This window comes from Mizuhopecten yessoensis, unplaced genomic scaffold (genome assembly GCF_002113885.1).
Source record: "Mizuhopecten yessoensis strain PY_sf001 unplaced genomic scaffold, ASM211388v2 scaffold716195, whole genome shotgun sequence".
NCBI lineage: Eukaryota > Metazoa > Mollusca > Bivalvia > Pectinida > Pectinidae > Mizuhopecten > Mizuhopecten yessoensis.
The window spans coordinates 38,961-65,427 of NW_018479995.1; the positions used below are offsets into that span (position 1 = coordinate 38,961).

Sequence of the window (26,467 nt, forward strand, 5' to 3'; positions counted from 1 at the left end):
CCACCTAAGGATGCTTCCAGTCAAATTTAATTAAATTCCAATCAGTGGTTAAGAAGAAGAAGTCTTTAAAGAAATTGTTGACGGACGGACGACGGACGCTACGGTATGGCATAAGCTCATCTTGGTCCTTCGGACCCGGTGAGCTAATAAAAGGAGGTAATTAAGCAGTTATTTCCGATTACTTAGCATAACTACTACTTATATTAATACCCCATGCCTTGTAATGGAGCAAGCCCTTAATGAATCACACCAGGGCGATTTTAGAACTAATTGACAGCACATTGGTCCGCATCCATGAATAGGGTTGTAGTATGAACTATTTCTGTTGATATCTTGTATAACTTGAAGTTAAACTCTGCCTAAAATGTTGTTAAATTGTCAAATTAACGTTGCAAGCGCAATCAAAATCTGAATTGACTGCCATGTTGGAAAGTTCGTCTCTCCTCCGATTAGATTAGTTTTGTTTATCGTCCTTGTGATAGCGTAGAACTGATGCCGACTGTATAGTGCTACCTCACTGAAACATACTGCCGAAGACACCCAGCAGGATGTGTACACCAACCTGGTCACATTATACTGACAATGGGCAACCAGTCGTCCCATTCCTTAATTGCTGAGCATTAAGCAGGAGTAGAAACTACCATTTTTACAGACTCTGGTGTGTCTCGGCCAGGGGACAATGCAAAGCCTACCTCACACTCGTCCAGCCTTCTGTCAGACAGATAAGAATGTGACTCTTGGTCATCCAGTCTTCTGTATTACAGATAAGTACGTACCTCTGAGTCGTCCAGCCTTCTGTATGACAGATAAGTACGTACCTCTGAGTCGTCAAGCCTTCTGTATGACAGATAAGTACGTACCTTTGAGTCGTCCAGACTTCTGTATGACAGAGAAGTATGTACCTCTGAGTCGTCCAGCTTTCTGTATCACAGGTAAGTACGTACCTCTGAGTCGTCCAAACTTCTGTATGACAGATAAGTATGTGCCTCTGAGTCGTCCAGCCTTCTGTATGACAGATCAGTGCGTAACTCTGAGTCGTCCAGCATTCTGTATGACAGATCAGTACGTAACTCTGAGTCGTCCAGCACTCTGTATGACAGATCAGTACGTAACTCTGAGTCGTCCAGCACTCTGTATGACAGATCAGTACGTAACTCTGAATTGTCCAGACTTCTGTATGACAGATACGTATGGACCTCTGAGATGTACAGCTTTCTGTATCACAGATAAGTACGTACCTCTGAGTCGTCCAGACTTCTGTATGACAGATACGTATGTACCTCTGAGTTGTCCAGCTTTCTGTATCACAGATAAGTACGTACCTCTGAGTCGTCCAGACTTCTGTATGACAGATAAGTATGTACCTCTGAGTCGTCCAGCTTTCTGCATGGCCTGGTTGACCTGTTTGAGAGAAGCTAACAACTCCTGGTGGTTTCCACACCAGATTTTGTAACTATTGATGAGGTCCCTGTTCATATTGAACAGTTCCATGTAGCCCTTCCTCATATTCTTCCTGAAAGTAACAAAATTCAAAATTCAAGGTTGAGCTTCACTCTCACAAATTCTTATTTTTACATCAGAATACATCTATTTCATTGTTATAATAATTAAATTACAACGAGTGGATTTTTCCTCTCTTTCAATTGTTATCTAAGGTTAACTCTAAATACATGACCACCAGTGTGCAAATTAGGTTATACAACAAAAGGTCGAAAGGGCCATAGGACCCTGAATAAGGGCCAAGGTGATTCATTTGACCAGGGATGCCTTATTGTCTGTCCACCCATACACAGATTTCCAATCTGTCCTATACTCCTTATGGGAGCCATAACATCATTCCTATTCATATTTAATCCCTCCGATATTGAAAAGGGGCAAAGGTCATTCACTTGACCAAACTTCGTAACATTCATCAAGTTTCAATTGATCCAAAAATCACAACCACTTACGAAGAGCCATGATAGTATCTTTTCATAAATAAATTGACGAAATTGGCTTGATGGAAGTTGAGAAGAAACTGAGAAAGTTGCAGCCCGAGCCTACAAGTACTAATGTCCACCTTGTTTGTTTTCAAACTACAATGTAGCCTCAACCTAGCTTTGTTTAAACTGGCCAAGTAATTGATGAGAAAATGCAAAATATCTCTGCCTCCCCCCCCATGACACACAATTATGTCACCTTGGTCTAATGAACAGCTGATGATTCGATTATGATTAAAAATCAAACCGTTGGCCCTTTCCGATGGCAATTATAGATTACAAATTCCATATTTGATATGATGATCAGTTCATTGTTGAAGTCAAAGCATCAGATGTAAATATTGTAAAGCATGCATCGAAAATCGTTTCTTCTTATAAGTAAATGATTGACAAAACTCCATAAAAGATACTTGAAATCCATTCATTATAAAAGAACGAAACGCAACAACTCTGTCTATTGATGCAACTGTCGTTATTTCACTTTTTCAGGGTATTCAGTCCCATATACTTATATAGCAGTACCGATCATTCAATCAATCATCAATTGGTTTACTACTGCCGATAACAAACCAATTATTGATTTTGATTTTAAAGCGATTGCCCATCACTATCTTGGTCTAGGGATGCTTCATACTAAATCATGTTTATATAGAACGAACTGTACTGAAGGATTAGTCTTTTAAACTACCCCTATTTTCCCCCATTTCTCAGTCCCAAATAAGGTCAACACATCCTTTTTTTATACACAACGTATTCCCCTTAGACCAGGGATGTCTTATTTTAAGTTAAAGTCTGTCCACCCATACCCAATTTTCACATATTTGTCCTCAGTCCTATGCTCCTTATTGGAGCCACACCATTTGTTTAGAACTTCATTCCCATGACTTTACTTTTGCAAAATCCTCTTTTGATGATAATGATATAGACTGTTTCATCACTAAAGTAGGGACATAGTCCCTTACTTGGCGGAGACAAAACCTCGGCAGAAAGAAATGAACAAAGGGCCATAACTATGGTCACGTAACCCTACCTGGGTTTACCAAATAGTCAGAAAACCTTCAGCCTTCTTAATGATAATGGATGTATGAGTGCGATTGTCATTTGGCCAATTCAGTGGAACTTTCAACTTTTCCAGGAATTCAACATGTAATTTTCAATGTAGAAATACTGTTTATGCTATTTTTAGAATTAGTGGGCACCTTATATGAACCAGGTTTTATCGTGAAAAATTCTGACACTGGTCTGATTAAAGCAGACCATTTTCGACATTACAAAAACATCCCTGTCATTTATGACACTGTCAATTTTCAAGAGCATGGTGAGTTTCTCAAGGCCCCAAGTTCAGAGTGGGTCAAAGTACAATGTAAGATCAAAGTATACTGGGTAGGATGCTATTCCCTTAGTTATACTTTCTTATATATTTCATCATCGTCACACACTTAGTGTTTTTAAAAGTCTTTGTTTCCTATAGGTGCACAGATACTGGCACAAACCCAAGTTTACCAGGATATTACTTATATGAACCACTTGACTTTGAAGTGCACTGATATCGATGTTGGTGTTCTGTTTGTATCCATACATACATCCAAGTTATATAAAATTGTGTCCCTGTTGCACAAGGATTCATCTAAACCAAACTTGGTTAAATTTCTCCGTTTAAACAAATTTCATTTCACTACCTCTAAATATCGAAGATAAATTGTGGTTAAAATATCATAAAATCCCTTCATTCTAACGGAACATAAGGAGGATATTAAATATCTATCATTGTGTTCCCCCATTGCCCCCCCCCCCCCCCTTAGGGTTCTTAACAACCACCATTTTCTCATTCCCACTAAGCAGTTTACCATGCATCAATTCTCTATTAACTCATTCACCCCTGAACACACATTTGAACTCTTCCAATTTAAAGGTTGGAATAGTTCATTATGAAATTTCAGGGGTGAATGTGTTAAGACACCAAACCCTGTTATGTGACCACTTTTGAGTCTTTCTTTGATACTTTTTTTTCAATTCAATTCATTTTTTTTTTATTTCCGTAAGTTTTACAACTTATAGGATTTTCAACAAAAACTTTCATATAAGTACAAGATATAATTACATATTACTGGCACATTCATCACAAATCAGCAGCAACAACATCCTCGAAATCATAATTCATCGCTTTCATCATCATCATCATCATCATCATCATCATCATCAGCATCGTCGTCGTCGTCAAAGTACAACAACATGAAATAATTACCATTTTTACATGAATTTCATAAATCTGGTACATTCATCACAAATCAACGATATTATTGAAATCATTACCACTTTCATCATCATCATCATCATCATCATCATCATCATCATCATCATCATCATCAGCATCATCATCATCATCATCGTCGTCGTCATCATCGTCATCATCATCATCATCATCATCATCATCATCATCATCATCATCATCATCATCATCATCATCATCATCTTCATCATCATCAGCATCGTCGTCGTCGTCGTCGTCGTCGTCGTCGTCAAAGTACAACAACATGAAATAATTACCATTTTTACATGAATTTCATAAATCTGGTACATTCATCTCAAATCAACGATATTATTGAAATCATTACCACTTTCATCATCATCATCATCATCATCATCATCATCATCATCATCATCATCATCAGCATCATCATCATCATCATCGTCGTCGTCATCATCGTCATCATCATCATCATCATCATCATCATCATCATCATCATCATCATCATCATCATCATCATCATCATCTTCATCATCATCAGCATCGTCGTCGTCGTCGTCGTCGTCGTCGTCGTCAAAGTACAACAACATGAAATAATTACCATTTTTACATGAATTTCATAAATCTGGTACATTCATCTCAAATCAACGATATTATTGAAATCATTACCACTTTCATCATCATCATCATCATCATCATCATCATCATCATCATCATCATCATCAAAATATCAACATCATTGAAAACATCATCATCATCATCATCATCATCATCATCATCATCAAAAAACCCACCAACATTGAGTATTTACCATCTTAAACATGAAAGATTGTTCGAACAAAACATGGACATGATACGATTGACTAACACAAAATTAGGTAAATCAAACTTATAAGTTAAACGATCCTTCGTTTGTTAGCTTCAATAATAAATTTACCTAACAAATTCAGTTCTTTTACATTGTGTGTATTTACTAATTCGATCAGTTTGAATACAGATGTTTTTTGCCAGTAATAATTGAATATATTTTCTCCTAAGATCTAGATGACGTGGGCAGGTAAATAGAAAATGAAATTCATCTTCTATCTCTATTAGGTCACAGTTACTGCAATATCTATTATTTCTTGCAACATTCCTGTATCTTCCCGTTTCTATTGCAAGATTGTGAGCTGACATACGTAATTTTGTAATCATAATTCGACGTTGTTTTGGTATGAACTTTGTTAAATAATATTGCAGCATCACGGTATCTACCATATATCTATAGAGATCACATTTACTTGAGATTGCCAACGAGTTGAATAAAGTTTGTTTTGCCTGATCATCTATGCGATGTTTAATAATAGGTAGTAGACAGATGTCGGTAGCTGCCTGCCTTACCCATATTTATCCAAACCCTAGTTCAAATAGTTTATGCTTTATGCATAATAACCAATTTCGTTTCGATGTTTTCCCTCCAAGTTTCTTTCAATAAAAACTAATATGCTTCTTTTAGAATACAATTTTCACAATTTAACAACTTAAACCAATATTAAAACATTCGAAGCATCTGATTGTTTGCCAGAGGAAGTCATCCAAGCTCAAAATATACCATAGAATTGCACGTAGATTTTTTAACACACAGTATATTTTTACAAAATTCCATATGAACCCTTTCTATTTCAACTCCTTTATAACTACCCCATATTTCACAGCCATAATATAATACACTACTCACATATGTGTCAAAGAAGTGTAGAATAGTTTTGATGTTTAAATGGATGTGTTTACATTTAGATCGTAAGGCAAAAAGCGCTTTACGACCTTGCTCTGCTACATGTTTAACCATAAAACTGAATGGGAAAATGGTATTACAAACGCATCAGAGTTTGCCTTTTTTACATGAAATATTTTGTTGTTAATTGACATATCATGACAAGCCTACTCACAATACAAGTGGTACTTGACCGACTGTCATGGCCTTCGAAACAGGAAGTATTTGCAGCACTTAAAACAGACCAGATTATTCTAAAAGCCTCAGTAACACGACGTACAGAGCAGAGTCAAGACATGTTCCTTTCTTGCAAGCCAGAGCCAAAAGTCACCCTGCAACAACAGACTAATTAGTGTACAGTCGTCATTTATTGCAATCCTAAGCCAAGAACTCTACAAATTTTGATGCTGTATGCAGGAAAGCAATACTTTCCTCCAATGTAACATAAACAAATTCTGTTTAATCATCTTCGTCGACTATTGGTCAGTTAGGCCAATAAACTGATTAATCAACTTCGTCAACTATTGGTCAGTTAGGTCAATAAACTTATTAATCAACTTCGTCGACTATTGATAAGTTAGGCAAATTAACTGATTAATCAACTTCTTCAACTATTGGTCAGTTAGGCCAATAACTGATTAGACAACTAACTTCGTCGACTATTGGTCAGTTAGGCCAAAAAACCGATTAATCAACTTCGTCGACTATCGGTCAATTAGGCTAATACACTGATTAATCAACTTCTTCATCTTTTGACCAGTTCGGCCAATAAACTGATAAATCAACTTCGTCAACTATTGGTCAGTTAGGTCAATAAACTGATAAGTCAACTTCTTCAACTATTGGGCAGTTAGGCCAATGAACTGATTAATCTCCTTCGTCAACTATTGGTCAGTAAGGTCAATACACTGACTATTGGTCAGTTAGGCCACTAAACTGATTAATCTACTTCGTCAACTAATGGTCAGTTACGTCAATAAACTGATTAGACAACTAACTTCGTTGACTATTGGTCAGTTAGGTGAATAAACTGATAAGACAACTAACTTCGTCGACTTTTGGTCAGATAGGCTAATAAACCGATTAATCAACTTCGTCGTCTATCAATCAATAAGGCTAATACACTGATTAATCAACTTCGTCAGCTATTGGTCAGTTAGGTGAATAAACTGATAAGACAACTAACTTCGTCGACTATTGGTTAGTTAGGCCAAAAAACCGATTAATCAACTTCGTCGTCTATCAATCAATAAGGCTAATACACTGATTAATCAACATCGTCAACTATTGGTCAGTAAGGTCAATAAACTGATAAGTGAACTTCTTCAACTATTGGTCCGTTAGGCCAATAAACTGATAAATCAACTTCGTCAGCTATTGGTCAGTTAGGCCAATGAACTGATTAATCAACTTCGTTGACTATTGGTCAGTTAGGCCTAAAAACCGATTAATCAACTTCGTCGTCTATCAATCAATAAGGCTAATACACTGATTAATCAACATCGTCAACTATTGGTCAGTGAGGCAAATTAACTGAGTAATCAACTTCGTCGACTATCGGTCAATAATGCTAATACACTGATTAATCAACATCGTCAACTATTGGTCAGTGAGGCAAATTAACTGAGTAATCAACTTCGTCGACTATCGGGCAATAAGGCTAATACACTGATTAATCAACTTCTTCAACTATTGTTCAGTTAGGCCAATAAACTGCTTAATCAACTTCATCGACTATTGGTCAGTTAGGCCTAAAAACCGATTAATCAACTTCGTCGTCTATCAATCAATAAGGCTAATACACTGATTAATCAACATCGTCAACTATTGGTCAGTTAGGCCTAAAAACCGATTAATCAACTTCGTCGAATATTGGTCAGTTAGGCCAATGAACTGATTAATCTCCTTCGTCAACTATTGGTCAGTAAGGTCAATAAACTGATAAGACAACTAACTTCGTCGACTTTTGGTCAGATAGGCTAATAAACCGATTAATCAACTTCGTCGTCTATCAATCAATAAGGCTAATACACTGATTAATCAACTTCGTTGACTATTGGTCAGTTAGGCCAATGAACTGATTAATCAACTTCGTTGACTATTGGTCAGTTAGGTGAATAAACTGATTCGACAACTAACTTCGTCGACTATTGGACAGTTAGGCCAATAAACTGATCAATCAACTTCGTCGACTATTGGCCAGTTAGGCCAATAAACCGATTAATCAACTTCGTCGTCTATCAATCAATAAGGCTAATACACTGATTAATCAACATCGTCAACTATTGGTCAGTGAGGCAAATTAACTGAGTAATCAACTTCGTCGACTATTGGTCAGTTACGCAAATAAACTGATTAATCAACTTCGTTGACTATTGGTCAGTTAGGTCAATAAACTTATTAATCAACTTCGTCGACAATTGGTCAGTTAGGCCAATGAACTGATTAATCTCCTTCGTCAACTATTGGTCAGTGAGGCAAATTAACTGAGTAATCAACTTCGTCGACTATTGGCCAGTTAGGCCAATAAACCGATTAATCAACTTCGTCGAATATTGGTCAGTTAGGCCAATAAACCGATTAATCAACTTCGTCGTCTATCAATCAATAAGGCTAATACACTGATTAATCAACTTCGTTGACTATTGGTCAGTTAGGCGAATAAACCGATTAAGCAACTTCGTCGACTATCGGGCAATAAGGCTAATACACTGATTAATCAACATCGTCAACTATTGGTCAGTAAGGTCAATACACTGACTATTGGTCAGTTAGGCGAATAAACCGATTAAGCAACTTCGTCGACTATCGGGCAATAAGGCTAATACACTGATTAATCAACATCGTCAACTATTGGTCAGTAAGGTCAATAAACTGATAAGTCAACTTCTTCAACTATTGGTCCGTTAGGCCAATAAACTGATTAATCTCCTTCGTCAACTATTGGTCAGTAAGGTCAATACACTGACTATTGGTCAGTTAGGTCAATAAACTGATTAATCGACTACACAATTCATGATTGAATATAGATATTATGGATTTTTCTGTAAAGTGATTCATGATGTCCAACTTTTGTCTTTGCTAGCTATATACTAATAAATTCATCAGAATTTTCCTGATATATATTTTCTGCTGGTATATTTAAAACATCATCACTGACTTGCTTTAAAGTTCAAGCCTGCTTAGGACTATAAATTACAGATTCAGTGCTGCTAGATTTTTAGCTCACCTGGTCCGAAGGAACATGGTGAGCTTATGCCATACCGCAGCGTTCGTCGTCCATCGTCTGTCCGTCAACTTTTCTTTAAAACGCTACTTGTCCTGAACGGCTGGGTAGATTTTGACTATATTTGGTCTGGAGCATCCTAGGCCAGAGGAACTCAATTTTGTATAAATAGTGGGTGTGGACCTCATTGGGGCAGAGGGGCGGGGCTGAATATGGGAAATAGAGGTAAAACCTTTTAAACCCTTCTTCTACCTTAGGGATTAAGGGATTTTATCCCAATATAGTCTGGAGCATCATTGGCCCAAGGGGGCTCAATTTTGTATAAGCCGTGGGTGTGGCCTCCCTTGGGGCAGAGGGACAGAGCCCAGTAGGGGAAATAGAGGTAAAACCTTAAAAAAATCCTTCTTCTACCATAGAGTTTAAAGGATTTCATCCCAATTTAGTTTGGAGCATCCTTGGGCAAAGTGACTCAATGTTGTATAAGCAGTGAGTGTGGGCCCCTGGGGGCAGAGGGGTGGGGCCCAATAGGGGAAACATAGCAAATTCATCAAAATCCTTCTTCTGTTGTAGGAATGACAGGATTTTGTCCAAATTTGGTATGAAGAATCATTAGGTGAAGGGGAAACAATATTGTATAAATGGTGGGCCTGACCCCCTGGGGACAGAGAGGACGGCCCAATAAAGGATATAGAGGAATAGCATATAAAGGTTTTTTGACCAAATTTGAACAGTAGCATCCTTTTGGGAAGGGAAATCAATTTTGTATAATCTGATCCCCCTGGGGCATGATGGGGTTTGGCCCAATAGAGGTAATTTAGCAAATTCTTTAAAATTCTTCTTCATCGGTACGAATGACAGGATTTTATCCAAATTTGGGACGAAGCATCGTTAGGTGAAGGCGGACCATTTTTGTATAAACTGTGGTGTTTTAACCCCCTGGGGCAGAGGGGCGGGGCCAAATAGAAAAATAGCTTTAAAATCCTACTTCTTCTATAGCAATGACAGGATTATGTCCATATTTGGTCTAAAGCATCCTTGGGTGAAGGGGAACTAATTTTGTATTAACAATGGGTCTGACCCCTCCTGGGGGCAGAGGGGCCGGGTCCAATTATGGAAACATAGCAAATTCTTAAAATCCCTCCTTTTCTTGTGGGAATGACAGGATTTTGTCCAATTGCATATAAATATAAACACTGACTAACCATGTAATACATGCACAGCAACTCTTTCAACTTCAATTTCGCTAACACTTCCAGGTGAACGATACAGGCCCTCTGAGACTCTTGTTTCTATACATCTTTTGTAACCCCCACCCCCCACCCCCGCACAAAAAAGTACACCAAATACAGGGTCACCCTTTATCATTAAGTGGTGCAATGTGTCTTTCAAAAGCACAATTTGGTTTGCAAATACACATGTATTTATCAAATTTTACCAGAGAAATATTGGAAATTATTTATAGGATGAAAACTAATGTAATATTTTCCCAATCATGTGAAGGTATCACTTTTAATATTGACTAATCAGAATGGTACTTTATATTCACTGCAGTTTTTCATATGCAGTTGAAGTGACGATAGAATATGTGATTTCTCTGCTATACCATTGATGAATACACTGAGCATTTGGCTCTGGTGACCTAAAAAATATATACCATTTAACAGTAAAGGGACTTGTTCAGATCACATTTCAAATATTTATAAAAAAGCAAACTCTAGACTAAGTATTCTTAGAATTTTAAAAACTACAGTTGATAGGAATACATTAAAAACATTATATGTCTCTTATATAAGACCAGTGCTAGAATATTCTGATATAGTATGGGATAATTGTACCAAATCTGAATCAGATCTTTTAGAATCAGTTCAACTAGAAGCTATGCGTTTAATTACTGGCCTCAGACGAGGTATATCTCATCACATTCTGTATTCTGAAACACAACTTAAAACATTACACACACGAAGACAAAATCATAAACTAACATTAGTATATAAGATTCTTAATAATTACACTCCAACTTATCTCGATAATATCATTAAATCATTTCTAAATGTAAATAATAACTATACCTTCAGAAATAACAGATTCTTTAATATACCACAGACAAGAACTACTACTTATATGAATAGCTTCTTCCCTTCTACAATGGTAAAATGGAATGCACTTGATAGCACTGTACGGGACTCCATCTCAATTTCATCTTTTAAAAAGAAACTTAAAAAAACCTTTGATGCATCTGTCTCAGAAACTTTTATTAACTGTGTTCCGAGGAAACTTAACATCATTTTATGTCAGCTAAGAAATTTTAAAAGTGATCTTAACTTTGATAAGTTACAAGACCATCTGATTGATGATGCTTCCTGTGTATGTGGTGTACAGAGGGAAGATCTAATACGTTTTTATCTTTCAATGTCCTCTGTATTCAAATATTAGGCATCATATTACCACTATTTATAATCTAGTAGGATATTTAAATCTGCGCTGTTTAGTATATGGTATTAGTAATGCATCGGACCAATTAAATAAAACTATTCTTATACATGTTGACTCTTATATTAAATCATCAAAATGTTTCGTTACTTATACGTGCTAGATAAATTCCAAATGCATATTCATGTATTGTTATTATTATTATTATTATTCAGGCAAGTTTTGTCCCTTAAATAACGAGTATTAGACATAAGCTGGTGTGGGTGTGGGTGTGCATGTGTGTGAGAGGAAAACGAATTACAACATTTTATATATTTAAGCATTGTATATAGCTTCCGGAAATAGAAGAAGACTGATATAGGCAGAGCCTGTTGTCTTATTCTTTTGTCAATACTGTTCTAATATCTTCTTTAATGTTAACTTATATGTTTGTATTATATATGTATTGCCAATAAAATACTTTTGAAATTGAAAATATACCGGTAGATAGAAAATTCAATTGTAGTCCCTAGTATGGCAACTAGGGCTGCAACGATATGAATACCTCAGGATACAATACGTATCGCGGTTTGACGCTTACGATACGATACGTACCACAATACAAATATACTCCTGCTAGGCACGTATGAAAATTATTGGTTTTCTGCTATACTCAAAAATATATATAATTATACGTAATTCAAGGGCAAATCATTAAATTTACTGTCACGCTCCGCCATTACTGTATTATGTTCTAGACAGGCAACCATCACTGATTTCCGTCATTTCCTATCAATTTATATAAAACAGGATAGAAAAATGTCAACACACTGGTGAATCTAAGTAATCAGTAAAAATTGAATGATGCTTGAATTTTTGTATGCTATCAGTCAGCTTTTATACTTAATCCTCAATGTATTTCAGTGTCTGATCAACACATTCATGTATATACAGATGTATTTAACAATTCACACTGAATGTTCAGTTGATAAAAAGGCAGAGATAACAACAGTCTTCCTCTTTATAAGCTTCAGTTTCTTCATTACAGATTAAGTCCTGAAGATAAACTTCTGATGATGGATTCAACAGAGAATGAGCGGATGTCAGTGCTTCTGTCAAAATACATCGAAAGGGCTTTCTCACTGACACAAGAAGAGGTAGATATCAGAAGAAAGTCTTATGATTCAATGGAGAATTCTGAATGGAGTGAATCACTGTCTGTCTTTCGAGCTGGAAGTACTGCAGAGGGACTTAATCTATTGGGTTCAGATGTAGACATAATGTACATTTTGACGGATTTTATAGTTATGTACCCTGATCAGTGTATTCCTCCAAATATGGCACACAAAACAATTCTGTACGCAAGAGCAGCAGATTGCCGCCCTGGCTATGTCTTCCTACAGCTTCCTGAGTTACAAAAGAGCAATCACTTATGGGTAACTAATGCACTAGTTAGAATTGAGGAGTCGATGTTTGTTTCCAGTGATATCTTCAGAGAGCACATAGTCAGTGGCATGGATAAACAAATAAGGCTGAAAGTGGAATCGAATGGACCAGCCTGTACAGACACAATGAAAGGTGGACAATACGACAATGTTATGTGTTTTCCATGTCATAGTTGGCCAAGTGAAGCTAATGAATGGATTACACGTACACGTCTGTATGGATGGCCACGTCAAACCTTGATAGACAATATCGTACACCATGGATGTCATCTTGTCCCAGTTGGAGACAAGTGTTCTAAGAACACTTTTCTCCAATGGAGATTTTCATTTGCAACAGCAGAGAGATCTTTAGTTCACTCCTTTAGTCACATCCAATTCAAAGTTTATACTTTGCTGAAATATTTTTTGAAACAAATAAAAGGAATATTAAAAGAAACCATTGGGGATGACGATATCTTGTGCTCCTATTTTTTGAAGATAATCCTTTTTCATGCCATTGAGAATTCCAACCAACTACTCTGGCAAGAGAAAAACCTATTTTATTGTTTTTGGTTTTGCTTCAAAATACTAATTGCTTTCGTCAGGGCAGGTTTCTGTCCCAGTTACTTCATCCCAGCCAACAACTTATTCAAAAGGAAAGTCCATGGACAACATCAGCAAATTCTGTTAGATGTTTTGAGCAACTACCATCAGATGAAGTGGATGTGTCTTTCAGTAGGAAACTTCTTTAAAACTTCAATATGGGAACATATGTGTGATTCTTCAATACAAGCTGAACTTGTATGTCCCAAGACTACACAGGACACTGCATACATACAAGATAGAACACTTATGTGTCATCTGCGATACATAAATATCACGAATCAAGATGCATCGAGTAAACTGATTGTCTTCAGGAAGGCAATTAATTCATTATCGACATCACAGTCAGAATCAGATGAACTTTTCACATTCACTTGTGCTATGCAAAACCTTCATGATCTTGCAACAGAGCAGGTTTATCCGGAGCACATGGTTGCTACAGACAACAAGACCAGGTACAGAAGTCTAAGGAAATGTAAACACTGGATGATTCGCAAAGCCTCCATGGGAACTGAACTGCTACATTTGGCAACTTTTCATTTTTTGACTGGAAATTTCTTTAAAACTCTGGAAATGTGCAAACAAGTGATGAAACTAGCATCATATTACTTCAGATATAGAGATTTTCATCCAGAACTACAGGCAATGTATAGCCATTTGTATCATCAATTTGAACATTCCTCAGACAGGCTGAAGAAAATGTACACAGGCATATTGTCATTTACAAAGAAAGGCTTGTATCTTCCTCATCTCTGTCAGGAAATATTAAAAGAACAGACAGATGTGTCTATCCCACCACTACCCTATGCATTGTTCCTGTCCTTCCTGTGCTGTCATGAACTTGGAGATACTACAGGGCGTGATGACGCATTAAGGCTCCTCATAGAGGTCCAGAGTGATGATGACCAAGGAGGACACAAATACTGGACAGTCCACACTCTCCTGGGGATCTGTTACCAGACACTTGGGGACAATCACAGGGCCATCAGGGCTTACTGGGATTCAGCACAATCACAGGCTTATGATCAAATATGGAATCCTGCTATTGAGAGGATAGCTGTGGTGTTTCTATGTATGTATGTCTCACAGAGGTCTGATAGAGGATAGCTGTAGTGTATCTTTGTATGTATGTCTCACAGAAGTCTGATAGAGGATAGCAGTCGTGTATCTTTGTATGTATGTCTCACAGAGGTCTAATAGAGGATAGCTGTAGTGTATCTTTGTATGTATGTCTCACAGAGGTCTGATAGAGGATAGCAGTGGTGTGTCCATGTATGTATGTCTCACAGTGGTCTGACAGAGGATAGCTGTGGTGTATCTATGTATGTATGTCTCACAGTGGTCTGACTGAGGATAGCTGTGGTGTATCTATGTATGTATGTCTCACAGAGGTCTGATAGAGGATAGCAGTGGTGTATCCATGTATGTATGTCTCACAGTGGTCTGACAGAGGATAGCTGTGGTGTATCTATGTATGTATGTCTCACAGAGGTCTGACAGAAGATAGCAGTGGTGTATCGGGTATTTATATATGTTTCACAGAGGTCTGATAGGGGACAGTTACCCTGACCATGAACTTAGAAAAAAAACCAAAAAAACTATTCCACATACCTATATATCCAAGAGTATCGCCATGTCAAATGATAAAAAGATTAGTCTTTGATTCCGAAGTAACAATTAACCAATGTACCTAAGAAAGTATTTAAACCCCTATTACACATGTACATATCAAAGTGCTTTATCTTGCCAAATTTCAGAAAGATTGGTATTTTGCATTCTGGAAACTAAAGTGTGGATGGACAGACAGATAGACACAGTGATTCCTATAAGGCATCCAGATCGGATGCAGGCCAGGCCTTAATACTATTTTCATTCAAGTATTTAATTAGATATATGATACAGGTTTTCAGCTGCTGATGAATCCCTGCTTTATAATCTATGTAACAGATTACACTGCTGCAGACTTTCAGTGGCCACAGAATCCTTGCTGTAAAATACAATGGAATTTAAGCAGTTAGGATGGGTAATGAGATACCTGATCACAGAAACGGATTTTTTTGCAGTCTACGATTGGTACATTTTTAAATTCAAAATTTGGTATGTAGTCAACAAAATAGCAGTTGGTTTGAATGAATGAGAAGACATAAAGGCCGGCCGGAGCACAGTAAAACTTGTTTGTGTCAAACGTGCTAAACTTGAATACAGCGGATGACCTCCCCCCCTCCCTACAGTCAAATAATGGTTGTGTTGAGTATATATATTCCAGTCCCTATCTTTGTTGGAAATAACACTCAATTATACAAAAAAACATATATTCGTACAAGAGTGCATCTCTGGCTGATTATCATGATATTGTTATGCTTTCCATTAATATTCTCCCATACTCGGCAATTTTACCATATACATTATGCATTATTACTGTGAATTCATACTGCAATAACATTCGCTTTGGATCCTGTACAGTGTTCAGTTGAGGACCATACGTAACCCAAGGACTGTGCGGTCCTCAATCTGATATTGTATTATTATCACTTGCATTCTATGTACGGTTTATAACAAATATATATATATTACCTATATTGCAGACTCTATCTAATTAGTGAACTATGTTATGGGAGTTATCCCCCTTCCCCCACCCATTCCATACTTTGTAAAATGAGTCCATTAAATATATAAATATCTAATTGTATCTAAGTACATAATTGGTGGTGAAACTTTAGACAAAGTCTCGAAAAAATGTATAATCTGAATTACCAAGCAAATTATTTTGTGATCANTAAAAAAAATTTGTGATCATAGTATTACATGTATTTAAGTACATAATTGGCAGTGAAACTTTAGACAATGTCTAGAAGAAATATATAATCTGAATTACTAAGCTAATTATTTTGTGATCATAGTATTACATATAATTATCTCTACATTTTATAATACCTGCAGCTTTTCTTTATACCAAACAAGAGGCCCAAAGGGCCTGTATTTCTCACCTGAATATCTAAGCAATCATAGCAAAATATTCTCCAAATGAGATTCAAGGAAATATGCCAGACCCCAAGGCCAATCATAGCATATATGTATTAGATATTTCATGCCCAGCAATTTTATGTATGGTTATGGGGTGGGGATCTCAACTGTTTCCAAGCTGTGACTCAGAAACTAGGTCCCTAGGGTTGTGGCCAGACCCCAGGATCAATTATAATATCATGACTGCATTTGTCTCTTTTTGCCTAGCATTTGTATATATAGAATTTGGGTGGGGATCTGGACCGTTTCAAAGTTATGACCCAGGGGTTAAGTCTGTAAGGGTAGGGCAGACCCTGGGGCCATCCTGGAACCATGTAAATCGGTCAATTAATACCAAAGTTATCAGCCAGGAACAAAATTTGTGGACGGACAGACAGACAGACAGATAGACAGAGTGCATGATTACTATAGCTAGGGCACCTGTATCTACTGATACAGGGCCCTAATCATGACAAAATATACATCACTTCATCGTCTTTATTAACACTTGTTTTGTAGCTTGTGTGGTCATATCATACACTATAATGATTACAATTTAATAAACTTGATGAAATTTACTAACTTGGTTCTGCTTGTTGTTTTTTAATTCAAGTTTTAAAGGTAAAATAACTATATTAACATTTGCATGGCATTGTCACTATATAGCCTCTTTGAAAGCTGTGTCGTTGATGGGACTTTAATTACCATGCAGCACGAGACACAATTCTTAGCGTATTAATACAACACTGACCGCAACTACAATATTCAATGTAAATAAACATGACGGCTGCTGAAATATCACTGGGCATTGTTGTAAATTTATGTGCAAAAGAAAAAAGTAAATAAAAAATACTTTTATTACAACAAAAACAAGACCAATGTCTGCAATATCGTACAAAATGCACATCGGTTGAAATCACCAATAGCTGGCAATGGAAACAATTTTAACACTCATGCAATAATCAGAAATATCGTCTGTTACACTGTACTGATCAACAGGGGTTCGTTACAAATGTCTGAAATACACATATTCTATAGACCTACTGACACATATGTTACAGACCTACTGATATGAGTCGCAGCACACATAAACATTTCAGACATTTGTAACAAACCCCTGTGCTCCGTCGCAAGATCACTCACTTCAAACGATATCAGTTTCACTCGTCTCGCAGCCACGGTTTCTTCAGTTTCTGATCACGACATGTCAAATAACGAGGCTGTTGTAGAATCTACCGACTGTAGTCAGATTCCCATACAATCAACAAATAAATTCACGACTGGATTCTTCACAAAATGAGCAAAGAGAAACTTTCGAATTAACTTCCAAAAATAACTCCCTCGTGGAGGTCAAGGTCGGATTCACAGTGTTCACTGTATTTATCAATGCGCGAAATTTGTTCCCGGGAAAAACCGGAACAATCTAAAATCTAACTTTCAGCTCAGATTTCTATTGATAAACTTAAATCACCCTATAGACATATCATACGCAATTGTATTGATACTGAATTGTGGAATAAAATTAAAGTGTTTGTTAAAATTTTAAAGTACTACTTTGTTTGCCAATCAGCATGCGACAATACGCTGTTCAAATTTGTGTGGACTGTCGATAAGGCGGGCATTTTTAATTTTAAATATAAATTATAAGTTAAACAAGAGGCCCAGAGGGCCTGTATCGCTCACATGAATATGTTTAAAATAATTGGTATGAAGTAAAGATATAGCACTCCATGGTAGGTGCTGTAAGTACATATGAAATTTCAGGAAGATCCATCCAGTACTTGAGATATAACAAATTTCAAACAGAGCCCCACCCCTATGCCCCTAGGGGGTTCATACCCACCGTTTATACAAAATTGAGTCCCCTTGGCCAAAGGATGCTCCAGACTAAATAAGGATAAAATCCCTTAATCACGATGGTTGAAGAAGGATTTTAAAGGTTTTACCTCTATTTCTTCTATTGGACCCCGCCCTTCTGCCCCCAGGGAACCACACCCACTGCTTATACAAAATTGAATCCCCTTGGCCCAAGGATGCTCCAGACTAAATTAGGATAAAATCCCTTAATCCCTATGGTAGAAGAGGGATTTTAAAGGTTTTACCTCTATTTCCCCTATAGGGCCCAGCCCCTCAGGTCCCGGGGGGGGGCCACACCCACGGTTTAAACAAAATTGGTTCCCCTTTACCCAAGGATGCTTCACACCAGATATGGACCAAATCCTGTCATTCCTACAGAAGAAGAAGGATTTTTAAGAATTTGCTATATTTCCCATATTGGGCCCCGCCCCTCAGCCCCCAAGTGGGCCAGACCCACCATTTATACAAAATTGGTTTCCCTTAACCCAAGGATGCTCAACACCAAATATGGACCAAATCCTGTCTTTCCTACAGAAGTAGAAGGATTCTAAAGAATAATTTGCTATGTTCCCCTATTGGGCCCCGCCCCTCAGGCCCTTAGGGGGCCAAACCCACGGTTTATACAAAACTGAGTCAGTCCTCTTGGCCCAAGGATGCTCCAGACTTAATTAGGATAAAATTCCTTAATCCCTAGGGTAGGAGAAGGATTTTGAAGGTTGTCCCCATTTCCCCCATTGGGCCCCGCCCCTCTGCCCCAAGGGGCGCCAAACCCACCATTTATACAAAATTGATTCCCCTTGGCCTAAGGATTCTCCAGACCAAATTAAGTCAAAATCTACTCGGCTGTTCAGGACAAGTAGCGTTTTAAAGGAAAAGTTGACGGACGGACAACGGACGACGGACGCTGCGGTATGGCATAAGCTCACCATGGTCCTTTGGACCAGGTGAGCTAAAAACCCATGATTCCTAAAATACATAATTATTTCATACTTTGTACATTGATGCATCTTGCATAATAACCTGTTTATATATAGCAAAGTTTATATACAGTAAAACCTTGATATACTGCCATCATACGCCAAAATAATTTTGGCATTATATAGAGGTTTGACAATATATTGAGAGAGACCTATAGAGCAATTGTTTAACCCATTCATCCCTAAAGTCACACTTGAACCTTACCAAATCAAAGACTGGGCAAGTCCAGTTTAGATATGTAGGGGGTGAATGAGTTAAAGAAGCCTTGAAATATATAGGCAGTAAAATGAGGTTGCAAGTAAATGGCATTATATCAAGGTTTCATTTAAGGATCCCTGTCCCACTGCACTGTAGGTTTTCATATAAACAGTAATCTCCCCTTAATTATATTTTAGATATAACTGCAGCACAGTTGGGCAAGAACTGTTGACCAGGTTGCTCAGCTATTCAGAGCTTTAGTTAACTCATTTACCCCTGACATTTTTATAATGAACTATTCCAACCTTTGAATTGGAAGAGTCCAAATGTGTCTTTAGAGGTGAATGAGTTTAACAACCTAAAGTCTGGGTCTTAAATTTATTTTATTTTTTTAATTAGAACACTATGTTGATTATTGTTTTGTTTGATTCTTCTCTGTTATTTTCATAAAAGTCCTAAAAGGCTTGGTTTTCTTTTCAGAAATTATTTTATCTAAGCTATAGCCAGTCATGTCAGCAAAATTGGTTTCTTTTGCTTAGTTACTGTTTTAACCCTTTCACCACTGTAAATCATAATGGACTCATCGATATCAATACATGGTAGAGTCTACTAAAGTTACATAGGGGTGGAAGGATTAAGCAGTGGTCTTGGGATCCTTTAACAGTTAATGTACCTTCGACATAGTCTTCATTTCCCATTAAAACATTCATCCTCAGTTATATTACATATAAATATTTATTTTCAGATATTAATACATCAATACAGAAATATAGATATTGTTCATTCCTCCGAAACTTGATGGGTCTATTAGTCACCCTTCAGGAACTAGTGTATGAAGGTGTAAGGCAGTTTCTCGCTAAGACTGAAACTGTCTACGTCTGTAACTCCGGGGACGTCCACATTTCCGTTCGCCTTCTCCACGATGTAATCGTCAATGTCAGAAATAGGTGCTGAAATGAAAGACAAGAAATGTACTACATATCAATAGCACATATACCGTATTTGACGGCAAATAAGACCCCACTCACAAATAAGCCCCCTCCTCACTTTGGCAAATGTCCTGGGAACAGGATGGGTGCCTGCAGTTAATTAAGCCCCCTCCCCGATTTAGGTCAATCTTTTTTCCCTAGGGGAGGGGGCTTATTTCCAGTCAAATATGGTAGTAACCCTTAAAGGAATTATCTACTTGTAAAAGATTTTTTGAACTTTGGGTCTGTATCACTCATCTGTTATTCAATGTTGGGGAAAAAAATCACAACTCTGACCTTCTACTTGGGTCAATGTCTAAAACATCAAACCATATTTATAGCAAGCAAACTAACATTGAGACAAAGGTAACAGTATATAGTTGTCTAAAGGTGTTTAACCCAAGTGAACTTGAAAGGGGGTCAAGGTCATTCATTTGAACAAACTTGAAACTCCTTCACTCAAGCATGCTACAAGCTAAATATTATGACCCTGGGCCTTTTTGTTGATGACAGAAAACAATTAACGTGGAAGGACAGACACTGACCCACTGTACCACAGCCATTTTGCCATTTTGGCAAGCCTGTTAAATATGAACGACTTTGCAATGAGTGTAAAATGCACTATGATCTCTAGCTTAATTCATGACCAAGCCACCTTACACTGACCATACAAATGGTATCATTTATGAATAAAAGTAGATTTATATCTACATTGGTGACATATATTTGAATGGTACAAGAAAATGCATACATTGAAAGGCTTCAGAAATATTGAAATATCAGATAATACCAAATTAATACCAAAAAGACTATCGGTGTGGAACAAACACACCCCTCATGTGCCATGCAGCATCAGTTAGACTCACTGTATAAAAAAGGGAGACATTGTATTTATCCTGCAATAAACCCAGGGGGCCAAGTAGGGGATAGGCTTATTACAGATCAACTGAAAGTAGGGGATGGGCCTATTACAGATCAACTGAAAGTAGTGGATAAGCTTATTACAGATCAACTGAAAGAAGGGGATAAGCTTATTACAGATCAACTGAAACTAGGGGATAAGCTTATTACAGATCAACTGAAACTAGGGGATAAGCTTATTACAGATCAACTGAAACTAGGGGATAAGCTTATTACAGATCATCTGAAAGTAGGGGATAGGCTTATTACGGATCAACTGAAAGTAGGGGGTGGGCTTATTACAGATCAACTGAAAGCAGGGGATAAGCTTATTACAGATCAACTGAAAGGAGGGGATAGGCTTATTACAGATCAACTGAAAGTAGGGGATAAGCTTATTACAGATCAACTGAAAGTAGGGGATGGGCTTATTACCGGATAAATACGGAATAGACTCCTTCTGATGCAATGTTGTAACAAAATACATCAAAATATTAAAATACAACAGGTAACGAAATGAAAACTGAACAGAGCATATTATACTGTCCATAAATGCTTTACATTTTAGTTTAAAATTTACCAAGTTTAATCAGAATCTGGTCATATTTGATAACTAAAGGTAATATATACAAAAACTAAAGGATCAATTAGCACACACTATGCTATTTTATTATACAATGTCTACAATTAGCACACACTATGCTATTTTATTATACAATGTCTATAGAATTTGTTCAATATTGAAGTTAGCCTTTGCCATTATGTAAGATACTAGACAATGCTAATCCCAAGTTTCAACAAATTTGAAAGACATTGAAAGCCATTAAATTCAAATTTTGTGACTTAGACTGCTTATGATTTCTCTGAAAGCAAATAGAAACCAATTCCAACTAAAAATCAGTGGTATCAAAAAATTATAAAAAGAAAAGTAAAAACACACACACATTAAATTATTAAAAAGTTGAAGTAAAAAAACAAATAAAAAATGTTCATAGTGATTTTAAATAGTCCGCTGTCTTTATAGCGTAAATCACTTTCATTGCTTCACCTCACAGCTAAATTGATGTGATGGAGAAAAAACAAGACATCAGAAGAAAGTTTGACAGCACCAACCTCTATACTTACATGGAAACTCAGAGCTTGTCCTGGTCACAGAGAGGTTAATATAAGAGTTATCCAAGACACACATTTACAATAAATTCCACAGGGACTTTATGCATATAATTTAAGGATCCCTGTATCATTGCCAAAAAATGAAACTATGCATTCGAAACTTATTTTTTTCGAAATGACTACATTGTATAACTTTGATAAATCATTTTTGAAGAGAAAAGTACACCTTGCAGGACTTTTATAAATAGATAATTAAAACAAAAATCAAAAATAGTGTTCTGGGTTTAAATCAAAACAGTTTGGCTACACCAGGATTCGAACTCTGGACTTCAAATTGTTACACTGTCACTCTAACCGACTGGTCAACGGAAGTGTCACAGACAAACTGTTTTACAGTTAAATCTAACCCTTTCACCACTGTAGACCATAATGGATTCATCCATATCAAAGCATGGGATACTCTAGATCTACTAAATTTACATAGGGATGAAATGGCTAAAGCGAAATCAAGGGGAGGTCACTGTGTATACGAAAGACCACAGTGGGACAGGGATCCTTAAGGTCACAACTGAGATGCAAGTACAACCTTTTATTGAGACAAATACTACACTACGTCTACCTCAGGAAATTTCAATGAAAATCTGATAATTCCTTTAAAAGGCATCCAGAATCCATTAGCCAATAAGATTGCACAGCCTCATTAAATATACACAAATTTTGTCAAGCATATACATTCATGAGCATTGTGGGCTACTTTAAGGTAGAAAGTATGTCAGACAAGATTTATCGAATTCCAATGGCGGCCATATAAAATCTTTATCAGAGTCAAAATGTAATTCATGAAAATCACAGCAATTCTTTATCAATTACCCATAACAATATTAAATAATTGCATGTTTTCAGAGATAGAATTGTTTGACCTATCCTGTGTTATCAGTTTCAGCAGGCCAATATTGTTCGCCTTAACCCTTTCACCACTGAAGACCATAATGGACTCATCCAGATCAATGCATGGTAGGGTTCATTAAAGTTACATAGGGGTGAAAGGGTGAATGTCATGATGCATTTGAATACTTACGACTCGTCATCCCCTGAACTGTTTGTAGGGGATAAGGGAGGCTCCTCCTTCTGTAACCAAAAAGGTAGGTCAAGGTCACTACTGTATACCGGGAAACTTTCACCTAGAATTTTTTTCACCTTTATGCAAGTAAAATCCTTTTTTCACCCAATGTTGATTTTGCCCTTCACGTTTGATTACTATGCTTTTATATTGCTTACTACTGTTCATTGTACTGATAAACTCACTCTCATTATGGAAGTGAAGAGAGCAAAAGTGAATGAATCCCTCCCTCACAGGGCCCTTATTCATGAAACCGTTGAGTGATGCTCAAGCATGGATTCCGTGCTCAAATCATCTTTCTTGTAACTCACTTAAATCATGTCAAACAATCAAAAAGTCAAATATAAACATTAAAAACAGTATTCGGCTTTAAGTTTCTTCATTTTTTTTCCAGATCATTGACAAAACAAGATTTTTTTTCTATTAATTTATAATGGAAACAAGAAATTCAGCACAAAATCCATGCTTGAGTATGAGGACAGTTTCATGAATATGAGCCCTGGAGTATCGAGGATGCCAATGAGACAACACCCTCTCTTTATATCACATTATATCCCCTTGGCCCATGTATACTCCAGACAAAATCAGGTTGAAATCCTTTTACCTATTCTCAAGGAGTAGGATTTTTAACGATATCAATATACAATCTTAATTAACTGCTGCTTTCTTCAGTTTTGTTTCACAAACTTTAAGATGGCCAGGCAATTCCATCTTGCTGTTTGATGATCTCCTCAAAGTAACTAAAGTTTGCTTGGGTTGTTGTCCAACATTTCTCGTCTATATGCTTTATATACCACAGTGCATTTATTGTAGCATGCATTTTAACAGTATATGTACCTGTTTGGTAAAGCCAGATGTGGGGCCAACAAGACCAAGGTCTGCCTTCCTCAGGGGTCCCCCTCTTCCTCGCAATATATCAGACTGTAAAGATACAATAATAACACATGTATAATTAAAGTATTGTATGTACAACAGGTAAGTCAGTCACACCTGTATGTACAACAGGGAAGTCAGTCGCACCTGTATATACAACAGGTAAGTCAGTCACCCCTGTATATACAACAGGTAAGTCAGTCACCCCTGTATGTACAACAGGTAAGTCAGTCACGCCTGTATATATTACAGGTAAGTCAGTCACACCTGTATGTATTACAGGTAAGTCAGTCACACCTGTATGTACAACAGTTAAGTCAGTCACACCTGTATGTATTACAGGTAAGTCAGTCACACCTGTATATGCTACAGGTAAGTCAGTCACACCTGTATAAGATACAATAATAACACATGTATAATAAAAGTATTGTATGTACAACAGGTAAGTCAGTCACACCTGTAAAAACAACAGGTAAGTCAGTTATACCTGTAAAAACAACAGCTGAGAGTATTGTATGTACAACAGGTAAGTCAGTCACACATGTATATATTACAGGTAAGTCAGTCACACCTGTATGTAAAACAGGTAAGTCAGTCACTCCTGTATATACAACAGGTAAGTCAGTCATACCTGTATATACAACAGGTAAGTCAGTCACTCCTGTATATACTACAGGTAAGTCAGTCCCACCTGTATGTACAACAGGTAAGTCAGTCACGCCTGTATATATTACAGGTAAGTCAGTCACCCCTGTATGTACAACAGGTAAGTCAGTCCCACCTGTATGTACAACAGGTAAGTCAGTCAAACCTGGATGTACTACAGCTAAGTCAGTCACACCTGTATATACTACAGGTAAGTCAGTCACGCCTGTATATATTACAGGTAAGTCAGTCACACCTGTATATATTACAGGTAAGTCAGTCACCCCTGTATGTACAACAGGTAAGTCAGTCGCACCTGTATGTACAACAGGTAAGTCAGTCGCACCTGTATGTACAACAGGTAAGTCAGCCACACCTGTAAAAACAACAGGTAAGTCAGTTATACCTGTAAAAACAACAGCTGAGAGTATTGTATGTACAACAGGTAAGTCAGTCACCCCTGTATGTACAACAGGTAAGTCAGTCAAACCTGGATGTACTACAGCTAAGTCAGTCACACCTGTATATACTACAGGGAAGTCAGTCACACCTGTATATACTACAGATTAGTCAGTCACACCTGTATATACTACAGGTAAGTCAGACACACCTGTATGTACTACAGGTAAGCCAGTCACACCTGTATATATTACAGGTAAGTCAGTCACACCTGTATAAGATACAATAATAACACATGTATAATTAAAGTATTGTATGTACAACAGGTAAGTCAGTCACCCCTGTATATACAACAGGTAAGTCAGTCACACCTGTATGTACAACAGGTAAGTCAGTCACACCTGTAAAAACAACAGGTAAGTCAGTTATACCTGTAAAAACAACAGCTGAGTCAGTCACATCTGCATGTAGAGTAGTTTTTTTTGTCACACTTTTATATACAATAATATATCAGCCTGTATGTAAGCACAACAGATAAGTTATATATTTTTCAATTTTCCGATACAAAGGAAATGTTGTACATGTATACTGCAAACTAATATGCCAGCATTTGTTACTTTAAGTTACCTTATTTTTGCACCGGATATATATACATAATATATACTGATAAACAAATGTCCATTTTATCTGATTCAACTGAAAGCTGCAAATTATCAATCAAAAATGAAGTCTCTCGGTTTGGATACCCAATATAACACCGTAAGTATAAAT

The 26,467-nt window shown here is 37.0% G+C and overlaps 2 protein-coding genes across 5 annotated transcripts in view; one reads left to right on the plus strand and one right to left on the minus strand.

The window, feature by feature from the left end:
- The first annotated feature begins 6,272 nt into the window (after positions 1-6,272).
- LOC110442048 lies at positions 6,273-16,412 on the plus strand. The gene is made up of 2 exons (XM_021485459.1): positions 6,273-6,397; positions 12,664-16,412. Exon 2 carries the CDS (start codon positions 12,689-12,691, stop codon positions 14,747-14,749), a length of 2,061 nt encoding a protein of 686 aa, XP_021341134.1. The 5' UTR covers positions 6,273-6,397; positions 12,664-12,688; the 3' UTR covers positions 14,750-16,412.
- Positions 16,413-20,394: 3,982 nt separating this feature from the next.
- LOC110442046 (harmonin-like) overlaps positions 20,395-26,467 on the minus strand; it is a 63,795-nt gene continuing 57,722 nt past the window's right edge. For 3 of the 4 annotated variants that reach the window (XM_021485451.1, XM_021485449.1, XM_021485450.1), the window contains 4 exons: positions 24,617-24,700; positions 23,738-23,787; positions 22,672-22,691; positions 20,395-20,628 (listed from right to left, as the gene is read on the minus strand). In XM_021485451.1, coding sequence (XP_021341126.1) covers positions 20,504-20,628; positions 22,672-22,691; positions 23,738-23,787; positions 24,617-24,700 — 279 coding nt within the window. In that variant the 3' untranslated portion in view covers positions 20,395-20,503. The remainder of the gene's footprint in view (positions 20,629-22,671; positions 22,692-23,737; positions 23,788-24,616; positions 24,701-26,467) is intronic. The other variant, XM_021485454.1, reaches the window with a different exon arrangement.